A 13,628-nucleotide genomic window follows, 5' to 3' on the forward strand; every position below is an offset into this window, starting at 1 on the left:
TCACGTCTGTTCTGTTGTGTACATGGAATAGACAGCAGCAGAAGGGTGAGGCTCTGCTGGCCCTTATTTTAAAGGGCAAGTTCTCCTTTTTACATCAAAAAATTAAGCCAAAGGGACTTGACAGATTTTCAGGATTTAGTAGCAATCTTTAAGAATGATGTATGTAGAAATAAGTCTTTGAAATTATATTCTGTGAATCTGACGGGTATAAGAAGCTTATAGACTGGGTAACTGGTATTTGTTAGAAGTTAATAGAGTCTTAATGACTGACTGTATCGCAAAGTGTTGTTCTAGGTATTACCCTAGGTGAAGGGAGATATTGCCATTGACTAAGCCTGTAGAGTTAGAATAAAACTCCAGTACTGAGACTAAGCACTCAAGTGGCGTTTGGTTTTGCAGGCTCCTGTATCTGGTAAGTTTATCCTCTTTCATGAGTTAGGAAAGTCCTTTTAAGCACACTTCATGTTAAAAAATCATCAAAGCACTTCCAGGAAAAATGCGGATTCTGTGTTGCTTATATAACGTATGACTTACTAGAAGCAGTTATTAGTCTGTTTATAAGACAGCAGTGCTCATGTTTCCTTCTGCTGGTTTTAGATGATTTTTAGCTGGGTTTTTTTTTTAATCATTATTGAAGCCTCTTACAGAAAGCATTTCCTGACAAAAATGCTGAAAAAAAAGGACAGTTGACTAAGGTTATGACATTATAAATTTATTGATTAATCTAATTTAGAAAACAGGTACTACACTATTGTATGTTTTATTTGGCTGGCAATCACTGTTAATCTGAACTGTAAATATGAGTTATTTAGCTAAACTGCATTATACACTTTAGTCTTTCTGTTCCAGTCAGCACACAAAATATAAATTCTTGAGCCTTAAGCCAATATGACTTTCACTTCCTTTTGAAATGGATTTAACAGACTCAATCATAACAAGATTCTTTGACCTTTTCTGCTACCCTTAGTCACTTGAACTTTTTTTTTTCTTTTTAGAAGCACTCATTGGAATGCTTTATATGCTACTTTTTAAAATGGTTCCATGTTTAGGGTGTTGTACTTATTATTGTTCACCTCCTCTATAGATAATTTCAGATAAAACAAAAAAGTGCTGACCCTTGAAAACTGGGTGCAACTGTCAGTACACACCTAACTTACACTTTCTTCTTAAAACTGTTTATAAATATGCATTTTTGAGTATATTTAGGTATTTTAACTTCCTCAATTTGCTGACTTTTCCATCTCCTGTCTCTCAAAATTTAATCAAGGCTTCTATGTTAAATGTGTATTGGGAAATGTGCTTGTTTTCCTTATGGATACGGACATGGTGATTATTTTTGGCACGTGAACTGCAGATTTACAGTTATGATTATGCCACTTATAAATTATTGCAGTGTAGGTGCCTTACTGAAGTGAGTTGAGTGTAATGTAGAACCAGTGCTATGGCTTTCCAAGTATCACTTTTAAAAGTTCCTAAAATGAACAAGTGGTATTTAACTAGATTTTTTTTTTTAAGAACCCAAATATTTAACTACATGTTTAATTTTATTTGAACTAGAAAATCTGACATTCTAAAACGCCATGTAAGCATTTTCTTCCTACTTGGATGATGGTGTTTTTTTAGTCTAGCTACCCCTAATTTAAGTCTATACAGGCTTGTAACTGAACCGCTTAGCAATCACTTTGGTGCAAGTACTGGATTATTTTTTCTTTCAATTGTAGGGCCGCAGGTTGTTGGAGATCTATTCCTTGAAGTTATTAGAGCCTTTTATTCCTACTGCAAAGATGCACTTGGATCTGATCTCAAACTTAGCTACAATCAAAGTGGCAACATACTTGCAAGGTATAACTACAAGTTTTCAACTATGAACTGAATCTGTCTCATTTTACATTAAGCTAACTTATTAAAATCTAACCAGTTTAAGGAAGGTTAGGTTTTTAACTAAGTGACCTTGTCTATAGAAGATGAGATTTTTCTGTGACTTCCCTTTTTTCCCACATGCACTTGATTTCTCTTTGATTAGCAGAGAAGAAAATGAAATACACTGCATATGATTGGTGTTGGTTAAATCTACTTATATTGGCCAAGAGTCAGTCTGGTGACAACACTCTTAGCCTTTTGATTTTCAAAGTGGAAGGCTTGATTTCTTTAATCTGGGAGAAAGATGCTCAAATTCTAGCTATTCCAGAATGACTTAGTCCTTGATTTAAAACAGTCAATGTCTTTTAGTTTGTAGAGGAAAGGGAGAAAAGATTTTAGAACACATCAGCTAATACTGTGATGTGCGTGCTCCTAGGATCTTCACTGACATCTGTTTCTTTTTTGTCCTTTTTTTCCCTTTCATGCAGTGCAATCAAAGAGAACAAAAATGCTTCAGAAATTGTCAAAACAGTCAATTTGTTGATCACATCCTTAAGCACGGATTTTCTTTGGGATTACATGACCAAATGTTTTGAAGATTGTTTCAGGTGCTTATGTTGTCAAACAATAGTACTCCTCTTAAAAATGCCACTTAAGCACTATCTGTGTAAGATAATAAAATTTACTGAAGCGTTTAAATTCTGGAAGGGACATGATACATGTTTGAATCAGACAGATATGTAAATTGCATCCTAAACCAATTCAAGAATGGAAACAGATAAAAAAAAATTAGATGGAAACTAGCAACCTGAGAACAAAAAAAAATTACTTTCAATAACAACTGAAGGAGGAAAAGCTTGTATCCCATGTGCAAGCTACAGTTTAGATGGTTTTGACAGAATATTTTATCCTGCTGTATTAGAAGTCCCATTTTACTTTGCTTCAGAAAGCCTAGCTGTTCAGTATTTTGTGCTGGTTTTGATGAAGCTTTTTTTTGTAACAAGAATTTTGACAGGAAAAAAAGCTTACAGAATAATGTTTCTCTCAACCCAGAAACAAATCCACACAGATGAGATATCCTCTTGAAAATATTAGCACTCCTCCTACAATTTCAGAGCTCTGCACGCTACTGGTGTTTCTTCTTGACGTGATTCCTTTGGTAAGGCAACCTGAAATTAACTGCGTCAAAGTCATAAGAAACTTAAAATAAAATAATTCATATTGTGATTACCTGAAATAAAAATAGGCAAATTGACATGCATGTGCATATGCATGCTATGTCCTGCAAAGTATAGTTTTATGTGCTGACTTATATATGGCTACCTGTGCTATTGCCTAGAAAAATAAAAATTATTTGCATTTTTAAATATGGTGATTCTATCAAAGGAATAAAAAAGTGTACTTTTTGCTTCTTAGGTAAATAATTTCCTGGGACTTTTTTGGTCTCTTAGTAGCTGGCTGACTATCCTAAGATTTTTAGGTTATGATTCAGTGTTCATCATGTAGAATGAAGAAAGAAAGAACAGCACTGAAGCTAGTTTGTACAGCTTAGCCATTCATGAAGTGACTTTATCAATCATTGATCAGTATTGCTAGACAGCTGAATGTGATTATTATATGTGATAATATAATATGTGATAACCATTTTAAACGATGTTTATTTATTTTAGGAACTCTACTCAGAAGTGCAGACTCAGTATCTTCCACAGATGCTCAGTTATATGGTGCAGTCTCTCCTGGAAAATATGGAAGCTTTAAGTTTACCAGAACTCACTCATGCTTTAAAGACCTGTTTTAAGGTGCTTAGCAAAGTGCAAATGCCCCCTTCCTATTTGGACATTGAGACAGGAAGTGGAAATGGGGTAGGTGTTTTTCAACTACTCATAGATATTTAAAATTGTTAGTGAAATAACTTATTTTAAAATGCTAGTTCTCGTAACTTAAATCTAGATGATAACTGCACCAATGAAGATTTTTGAAACTTATCTTCTTTGGCCCCTTCCAGAGCTATGTGATGCCTTGCTATTCTTAGTGGGTATTCAGTTCTGACTTGTTTGAATTATTTGTGACAGCGAAGGAGTATAGTCTTTTCTGAAACCGCGGCTATAATCCTACCTTTCGAGAAGAATGTGATCTTAATGGTTTTGAAAAGCCACTCAGCATCAAAACTAAAGCTTCAAGTTGCCAAATCAAGCCCAGCTTTACAGATGGTTAGGTCTGCAAGGCTTTCAATTAATATTTTAGTTTAACACAATGTGGTATTATTTGTGTGCAAGAGACCATGATAGGGAATGAAGAATAGGTGGCATAAAGCAGTCACACAAGCACAAACTGACAAAGTTTTGCAGTAAAACAAAAACATGCAGTTGACTTGAAATAATCCAGCATATGTAATACTGTTCTAGTGGTGAATTGATTTTCAGGAAACATTTCCATTTGCTAAGTATCAGTAGCTATGCATCTCTTGGTGTTTGATGAGTCAAGGTGTGAGGGTTATACAAGCATTTATTAGTTTTTAAATACAATTGAATTGAACTGCTTACACATAACTATGTCTCATGATTTTGTGAAAGTTATCTGTATCTCAAAATTACAAATACTAGAGTTTTTTCTGTCATTGCTGTTCCCCAGTGCCTGCCACAGTTCTACGTAGTTTAAAATTATCTATGCAGTGTCACATTATTCATATTAACATTCCTGTTTTAGAGCCCAGTGAAAAAGGAAAATGTGGACATAACCTTGGAAACAAAGTCTGTGCTGCAGGAGGAGGATGAGACTCCATTCCCTCCCCTGAAGTCGGAAGACAGTGGCATTGGTCTAAGTACTTCCTCCCCAGAGCTCTCTCAGCACTTAGGGGTACCAACTGTGACCCTTGAGAGAGATGATGTCTGGAAGAAAGGGGGGAGCATTCAGAAGACCTTGTATTGCGTCCAAGAGCTAGTTGCCAAGTTTTCCAGTAAATACGTATTTGGAGTGCAGTTTCAAGAAACAAGTAACGAAAGCATCTCAGCACCGAATCTGAGTGGAAAAGATAAAAAAGAGAATGGCTACAGACTAACTGAAAGTGCTAGCAAGAAAAAGAGTCCATGGGATGCAAAGCAAATCACTGTACCTCAGTTTAAACAAATGCTTTCAGACTTGTTCTCAGTTCGAGGGTCACCATTCAAGAGCAAGAGTTCTAATCCTCTTCCTTCTGACCACAACTCTAGTAACAAAAAGGAAAAGGAGGAAGAAGAGTGGGACTTAGAACAAGTGATGCTTGCCTTGAGACCCCTTAGAGGTGACTGCAAGGAAGCTTTCTCTGCAGCTTGTCACCTTTTGCTGGATTGTACCACATTCCCAGTCTATCTTTCAGAGGAGGAGATGGAACAATTGTATCTCTCTCTGTTTCAGGTTCCTGGTAAGAAAAGATTCCTTTACTGGGCAACTTGAGAATTTGAGGATGCAAATAGCAGTGTGAGTTTGGCTATTTGCAAGGCATGTGACCAGGGCCAATAATAATGCCTTTTGACATGGCTGAGGCAAGTTGCATGTGGATTAAAGACTTACCCACATCAACATGTGTTTTGTGTCTTGCAGCTGGGGGACAATTTTTACCAAGATTTTGGTGTTAACTCATACTTCAGACTGTCTCCAGTCAAACCTTAATAAAACTTTATCTAATTATTTGCTCAGGAGAGGCAAAAATGACTTGACTTGATATTAGCCTTATCAGTTCCTTGTGTGCTTCATGGTTTCTGAACTGACACACCTCAATGCTACCCAAAAGAGTATGCTTGGATCAGCAGACCCCTGTTGTTATTTTTGGCAATGACAGCTGGAAAACGACAGCTGTAAAAACTAGTTGTGAATAAACATAAACTGGAAAGCAGAAATCCACTAGTTACTGGGTTACTGAGGTCCTGCAAGAGCTTTCTGCTGGGAGAAATAGGGAAAATAATATAACTTGCTTTCAAGCAAGTCCCTTTTGAAGTAAGGGACTGGATAATAGCATGACAGTGGGATCTGGGCAGTCATTTTTGTCTCTTGGTATTGTGAGCTTGATTAAAGAATTCTTGGAAATATGACCATGACGTCGAGATTATTCAAAACCTTTTTTCTCACCTGTCTTCTGAGAAGGTTGTGATGCCAGCTTCCCTCTGTGGCTGAAGTCCTTAATGACAATATGCTGTTGTGTGAATGACTGCTATGTTCAGAACGTGTCTATCTTCACGCTGCTGGAGGTGATCAACCATTCCCAATCGCTGGCACTTGTGATAGAAGACAGAATGAAGCGGTACAAATTGTCTGGCCACAACCCCTTCTTTGGAAAGCTACAGATGGTCACCCTTCCTCCCATTGCTCCTGGAGTTCTAAAGATCATCTCAGAGAAAACAGATTTCTACCAGGTATCAATTTTCTTTTTCTTTTTTACTGCCCAACTACACTGAACCTCTAAGGATGGAGTGGGAGAGCAAATGTTATTTGCATAGATGTTTGGGGCAGCATGTTTGTGTTACCATGACACACTGCCCTTTTTTGCTTCCACAAGCATTTGAGAGCAATTGCATTCTTCTTTGTGTGCTTCCCAACAGGATGCTCAAAAGTGGAAGGTTATTTTCAAATTGCTGGTTGTTTTTGTGCCCAAATTCTTGGGGGGTAGGTATAGTTGATTTCTGACTTGAAGGGTTTGGTTTCATGAGCTTGAAAGTTACACTTTAGAGAACTTCAATACCACTCTAAGTTTTCAGATAAGAGAAAATGTTAGTGGGTGAATAATAATGGAAACATTCTGTCCGCCTTGTTTTGAGTATATATATTTAAAAGGTGCTTTCCTTCTCCTGATCATTTATGTATATTAGCGCTGGTATGAGGGTTGGTTCCAAGATCTTTTTCTTAATTACCGTGTTTCCAGTTGCTGTGCCTGACACATGGAAAATCTATTAAATTTTGACCCAGAAAATAGAAGCAGAAATGCTTTTCTTAGTTTATGGTGCACGTACATTTGGATTACCTGTCCTACTAGGGTAGGAAAGTTGTATTCCTTTAGGTCTGAGTGTATGACCTGAATTCTTGCTCTTTGGTAAACTGAGATGATTTGGAAATCCCTTTTGGTAACAGAGGGTGTTTATGCAATGAAAAGCTATTATTATTACTTTTTTTTTTTTTTTTTTTTTTTCCCTAGAGAGTAGCCTGTGTGCTCTGGAATCAGCTGAACAAAGAGACACGGGAGCATCATATTGCCTGTGTGGAGCTGTTCTACAGGCTGCACTGCTTGGCACCGTCAGCAAACATCTGTGAAGATATTATCTGCCACGCACTTTTGGATCGTGATAAAGTAAGTCCTGTATTCACTGAAGCCCCTTCATCACTGTAGAGTTGTTCCAGTGCTTCCTAGGCTGCCTCTAGTCCCCTTCCACCCTACGTTTTCACTCCCATGGTCCCTCTGTCTTCCAGGAGTCTGACAGACTGTCTGCACCTTTAGAATTCTCTGAAATTTATTCCTCATGGGACTACTCATAAACTTAATCCCTAGATACAAGCTGTATCAGTCAATGCAGGAGCTTTTTTAGTTTCAGCCTAAATCATGTAGTATCTAAAAACTTGTAGGTTTTGTCAGTATTTCCAAACTGGCCCAGCTCCACCAATAACTCTAAAATAATTTTATTTTGTGTTGATTTTGTAAACTTCATATTCCAACAAAAGACTTTATTGCCTTGTAAGTGTATGTCAACATAATGTTGACCCTGTGTCCACCTTAGTATTTACATCTTTTAAGTAAGCTGTATTTTAAGTGAGCTGGTTATTAATTATTTCACTTGGCTAGTTTAATGACAGAACAGTTCTTTAATAACTTAAAATATATTTGTGAGAAGTGCCTTGCACAATAAAACTTAAAACAGCCACCTTCAGTCTTTGGTATTGTTTTCATATCTTTGCTCTTGCAATTTTGAAACTGAAAAGTTTGGAAATCTTTTAAAAGCTTACAAACAAAGTTATCAATAATAAACACTACCTAATATATTAATGTCTTCCCATTTGTCATCCAACTTTTAAACCTCCCTAACACCAAACCGAGACTAAAATGTTTATATACAAGAGTCCTGAAATACATTTTGGGTGTATTGACATGTATTTTTTTTTCTCCTACAAACACTGTAGCTGTTAAGTTTTGGTTGTGCATTCATAGAGACATGGCATTTTGGTTTAGTCTACTGCAAAATAGAAAAGTGCTCTGAAACTACCTGAGAAGCATTAGCAGTCGTCTACGCAATGACTGTTGTTCTGCTAGAGGTTTAAAAATCACTAAAACTTTACTCGGAGAGAAATGCTGAAAAAAATACATATCTGTCTTGTTTCCTTGCAAAGGGGACAAGGCTGGAAGCACTGTTCAGATTCTCTGTCATGTGGCATCTGACCAGAGAGATCCAAGGCAGCAGAGTGACTTCTCACAATCGGTCCTTTGATAGGTATTTTCTATTTCCACTGGCTTAGACTTATATTTGTATATTTAACTATATCATACTTTGTTCTGTTCTATTTTTCTGAGGTCAGAAAAAGTTCTCCGTAGAGAGAACAACAAAATGAGCAAAAGGAAGATCTTCAACTTTCTTGCACTATTACCTCTGCAAAGCACTCTATATGCATGGTGCACTTTCTTGTGTGAAGGAAGTTTCTGTAGAAATAGAAGGAGCAGCTTGCAGACAAGTTTCTGCATAGGAGATATTTTTTATCTTGGAGTGGGTTAGATTTTTTTCCCAAAGGAAATAGAACCAGCTACTTGTGGAAAAAAAAATCTTATTTCAGTTTTACTTCCTATTTATGAGATCATAACCTTTGTATAAAATGAGACAAAAGCCTTAAGAGTCTTTCTAAATAAATATGTGCAAGAACTTTAAATATGCTGCTCTTCTAGAGTGTGAGTATTTGTATGGCCTTGCTTCTACAAATGCATGTATACTTGACCTCAACTCAGGAAAATGTGCATGATCAAGCTGTTGTCAGCAGACATGAGCTGTTGGCTGGTGCTTACTTGAACATGCACTCTGTCTGTTCCCTGCCACTATTTTGTTGTTTGCATTAACTTTTTTAGGGATTTCAATTGTACTTCTTCATTCTGATTTCTCCACTCAGGTCTCTGTTTGTGGTATTGGACAGTCTCAATTGTTCAGATGGTGCAATTGGTGCTGCAGCACAGGGCTGGCTGATCCGTGCTCTTTCACTTAATGATGTTGCACGGATTCTCGAACCAGTCCTGCTGCTGTTGCTTCATCCAAAGACACAGCGCACGTCCATCCACTACATCAAACTGAAAAATTCAGCAGGTAAAACTGTTCTTGGACTGAAACTGTAAGTGCTATCATAGCATTGCATACTCCTGAACACCTACTGAAGGCTGTTTCTGAAGTGCAATGGCATCCTATTACCCTAAGTTGTGTTGTATCAGTTCCATAGATTTCTTCTATTTCTTCTATTTCACCTCTAGTGATGCCTAAAACAGAGTTCAGGAGTAAGTCATGCTAATTGAAGGCCTAGTGATTATTTCTATTATGGTGGCAGCATCTACACTGTTGGTTTGGATTGCTCCCTGCTTTGCTCTGAGATCTTGTCCCACACTTCTCATTGCCATTCCTACATGATCCACACTGCATGTGTGTTCACTGTTCACGGCATCCCTTCTCGAGCAAAACTAGGTCTGCAACCAAATGAAATCCAGGAGCAGGTTGGTGACTATCTCAGTCCAGGAACTGTTCCAGTAGGCAGGATGGACAGGCAAATCTTACTTTCTCCGCTGCACTTGCCCCAGCACACCGTGCACCCTCATACCAGGTGTCTTCAATCAGGATCTTGTTAAAATAATCAATCAGATGGGTTGTGAGGAACATTTTGGTGTTTAGGGCACACTGCATAAAAAAAATCCCTAATTCTGCTAACTTCTAAAAATTAAAATGTCTTTGTCCAAAGGAGATCCATCTTGATTCAAGAGCAGAGCTGAGCCCTTGCGGCATAAGTCATGAGATATCCCATGGCTAGGATGTAGAAGCAGAGAGAGATTTTTAGAATTGAAGATGACCTCCAGCACCCAAATTTAGGAATCTGGCAGTGCGTCTTTACCTTCACAGGCTAAATTTGACAGCTGGCAGCTGTCCATTTTAAGACCCGTAATGAGAACCATTGTGAACCACATATGATCTACACATCAAATGTGGAACAGAAAAGTGTGACAGAGACCTGTGGGGAGCAGCTGAGGAAGACTGAGACAGATATGGAGCCAGGGTTTGTTCCAAGTGCCTGTGAAGGCTGGCAGTCTGTTCAGGTTTGGGATTGCTGGGAGTGGTATGGTTATGAGACACTCTACACCATTTGACACAAGTAGCCAAGGTTGTTTCCTGGAGCAGAGCGGGAAGACAGTGGATAAGTGTCCAGTAGTTTTGTATAAAGAAAATTCTGCGTCAGCTGTCTGTCTCATTACTCTTAACCTAGCTGTTTGCTTGCATAATTGTTTTTCTGTCTTGATTGGCAAATAGTTAGATGGCAGATATTTATAGCATCCAAAGGAACCTGTTTATTAGATGCTATACAAAAACAGAGCTAATATATTCCTTTCTCATTCCTCACCACGTAATTAAGGAAAGCATTAGCTGTTTAAAAAAAAAAAAATTAAAAAAAAAAAATTGAAAGATTCTTCTGTTGCTATCCTTCTCATTTCCCTCCCAATCTCAACAAACGTTTTATGCTCAGGAAGCATAAAAAAAAATATTACACATCTAAGGAATTATAGCATAAGAGAAACAGCATTTGTTTTATGTTTTGATCCTGGTCTCTTGTGCTTACAGTAGGTTAGCACTGCTCTACCACTTTTTTTTTAAAAAAAAGATAATTCTTGCCTTAACCCAGGGTTGTTTTTCTTTTTAGCTCCAGTGGTTACAATTAATAGTAGACCAGAGCAGAGTAGCCTTTTAACCTTTTTTTTTCCTTACAATGATTTACTTAATACAAAGCATGTTGTGTTAATTTTTTTTCAGAAGATATACGTGATTGGCTTTGCAAGAAAAAAGCCCCTTTGAAAGAGTCTGGCATCTCTGACAGCAATTCTGAGGAAAACCTTCCATTGAGCCAGTTTACTACCGTGGACAGAGAAGCAATTTGGGCAGAAGTGGAAAAAGATCCAGAGAAGCTGGAGTTAAAAACTGAACAGTCTGAAAATGATGGCTCTTGTAATCCAGTAACTTCACATGAAGCAGATGGTGACCAAGATAATAGTGAGCACACAGAATCAGCAGACACCAGCACAGGCCATGACAGTGAAAATACATCCTCTTTTTCTCCTTCTCTGGAGCTGCAAGAAGTGAGCAATGAGGACAATGACAGTGCTGCAACTGATGGCAAAGAGACCACAAACCATGTAAATTGTCTCAATGCGTTCCTTCCTGAAAGCTCCAAATCCAGTGTAGCGCTAAACCTTGTGCGTGCTGACTCTGAGAGGACTCAAGCGTCAGAGTCTCTGTCAAGTGATGAAGAAGTGGACTTGGAGCTCCAGGAAATTACCCATTCTAGGTTGCTCAAGCAGCAAAAGGAAAAACGGGAGATGATTGAGGCTCTGTTCAAACACATGCTGTTATATTTGCAGCCTTATGATTCTAAGAGAGTGTTGTATGCTTTTTCTGTTCTGGAGGCAGTGCTTAAAACAAACCCTAAAGAATTTATTGAAGCTGTAGCTAGTACAAGCATGGATACCAGCTCTACAGCACATTTGAACCTGATTTACAATCTTTTAGCTCGCCATCAGGAAGCTCTCGTAGGGCAGAGTTTTTATGGCAAGCTTCAGACTCAGTCCCCAACCATGTGTCCCCATTCTCTTCTTATAGAATTGCTCACTTACCTCTGTCTCAGTTTTCTGCGCTCATATTATCCATGCTATTTGAAGGTCACACAGAGAGATGTGCTTGGCAACAGAGATGTTCAGGTAAAAAGTGTGGAAGTCTTGATTAGAATGATGACCCAGCTAGCTACCATGGCAAAGGCAGCAGAAAATAAGAATGTAGAGTTTATACGCAATTTACTAGGAAGATGCAAAATTCAAGAGTTTGTTCTTCTTTCTTTGTCTGCATCTATGTATACAAGTCAGAAACGGTATGAACTGCTTATGGCAGATGGAGTTAATAATGTTCCTGGAGAAGATCTCTTTGAAGAGAGCCTAATCAATTTTGGGCATGATCAAATATGGAGCGAACACCCACTCCAGATTGAGTTGCTGAAGCTCTTGCAGGTATTAATTGTCTTGGAGCACCATCTTGGACAGACTCATGAGGAGCAGGAGAATCAGCCAGACCTCTCGAAGGAATGGCAGCAGGCTCTTAATTTCCAGCAGGCTATTGGTGCAATGCAGTATGTCTATCCGCATCCCATAACCTCACAGGGATTATTCGTCTCTGCTGTGGTTAGAGGTTTGCAACCAGAGTATGGCTATGGGATGCATCCCACTTGGGTAGGCTTAGTTACATGTTCCCTGCCCTATTTTGGGAAGTCTTTAGGCTGGACTGTGGCACCATTTGTTGTACAGATATGTAAAAACCTGGATGAGCTTGTCAAACAGTATGAAAATGAAGCTGTGAAGACATCTGCAAAAACATCTGCAAGGTAAGAGTCTGCAGTGTGGGAATTGTTAGGCTGAAAAGTTCCCCTTACTACAAAGCAGTGCATAGTAACTTACCAGTTTAGTGTTGTAGTTCCCAGAGTTTGATCCTCAAACATTGCTGCATGTGCAGCCATCTGTCCCTTGAGCCCAGGTGAGGTGGAGGCAGTGTTGTCACAGCATGGCTCACTGCAGTTAGAGAAAGAGAGGAAAGGGGACCAGCAGCAAGAATGGCCAGCAGCTGTCATACTTCCTGTCCTCTGCCTGCCATCCAACTAAAAAAGTTGTTCCCAGTTTTGACAAGATTGAGGATTTTGGAGGACTAATTGAGGAGAGACACCCTGGAGAAGAAAAATACAGTGATCCTGTTCAGAACAGGCAGTAAGTGAAAAGAGTAGAGAAAAATAACTGAATGCTAAAGACCTCCTAGACAAGGAAAAATTGGGTTGTCCAAGCATAGTTTGTGAATCCTTTGTTTTAATATTCCTGTCTGGTCATTCCAGTATTCTTTTAACTGTTGAATAGAAACAGATTGCTACTGGAATTTTTAATCAAGGAAATACCACTTGGCCTCTTTACCTTCTTTTTTTCTGCCCCCTCTCCAAAGCTTAACTTCTAAAAGAGAAAATGTTACTCCTGATTACCCGCTAACCCTTTTGGAAGGCCTGACAACCATTGGTCACTTTTGCCTTCTGGATCACCCTAATCAAACTAAAAAGGTAAGTGCTTAATGCCTACCACTCGCTTGAGCCTCAGCACAAGTTTGTAAAAGTACGCACCCGTTTTTCATTCAGAGGTGAATATAAGCAGTAAAGCAGCACTTGTATGAGAAGATAACCTTAAAGAAGCCTCGCAGCACACCAAAAGAAGTGAACTAAGTAAAAGTGTAAGGGAGGGGGACTGAACTTAATTTTTTTGCTTGAAGATAGAAAAGTTAATTCTAAGATGGTGTTCATTATGATCTTGGTGACACAAATATTAGTCCTATGTAACTTGTCTACAGTTGCTCTGCCGTTAGAAAAGTCTCTCATGTTCTTTTGACTTGAAAACATGCTGATGTGTTTTCTAAAATTTTTATTCCTATAGCATTTGTCAGAAGAGGATGTTATCCTAATAATTTCCTAGACAAATCAATTCTCCCTATGCCAAAATA

At 38.4% G+C, this 13,628-nt stretch overlaps 1 protein-coding gene across 4 annotated transcripts in view; it reads left to right on the plus strand.

Annotated features, from left to right (window-relative positions):
- DOP1B (DOP1 leucine zipper like protein B) overlaps positions 1-13,628 on the plus strand; it is a 50,138-nt gene that overhangs the window by 20,303 nt on the left and 16,207 nt on the right. For 2 of the 4 annotated variants that reach the window (XM_086765186.1, XM_086765194.1), the window contains exons 10-20: positions 1,722-1,842; positions 2,349-2,468; positions 2,914-3,019; positions 3,531-3,722; positions 4,567-5,260; positions 5,980-6,248; positions 7,025-7,177; positions 8,209-8,309; positions 8,974-9,164; positions 10,866-12,480; positions 13,083-13,194. In XM_086765186.1, the coding sequence (XP_086621312.1) occupies positions 1,722-1,842; positions 2,349-2,468; positions 2,914-3,019; positions 3,531-3,722; positions 4,567-5,260; positions 5,980-6,248; positions 7,025-7,177; positions 8,209-8,309; positions 8,974-9,164; positions 10,866-12,480; positions 13,083-13,194 (3,674 nt within the window). The remainder of the gene's footprint in view (positions 1-1,721; positions 1,843-2,348; positions 2,469-2,913; positions 3,020-3,530; positions 3,723-4,566; positions 5,261-5,979; positions 6,249-7,024; positions 7,178-8,208; positions 8,310-8,973; positions 9,165-10,865; positions 12,481-13,082; positions 13,195-13,628) is intronic. The other 2 variants (XM_086765202.1, XM_086765210.1) reach the window with 2 other exon arrangements.

This window comes from Chlamydotis macqueenii, chromosome 1 (genome assembly GCF_036417535.1).
Source record: "Chlamydotis macqueenii isolate bChlMac1 chromosome 1, bChlMac1.mat, whole genome shotgun sequence".
In the NCBI taxonomy this organism is placed as follows: domain Eukaryota; kingdom Metazoa; phylum Chordata; class Aves; order Otidiformes; family Otididae; genus Chlamydotis; species Chlamydotis macqueenii.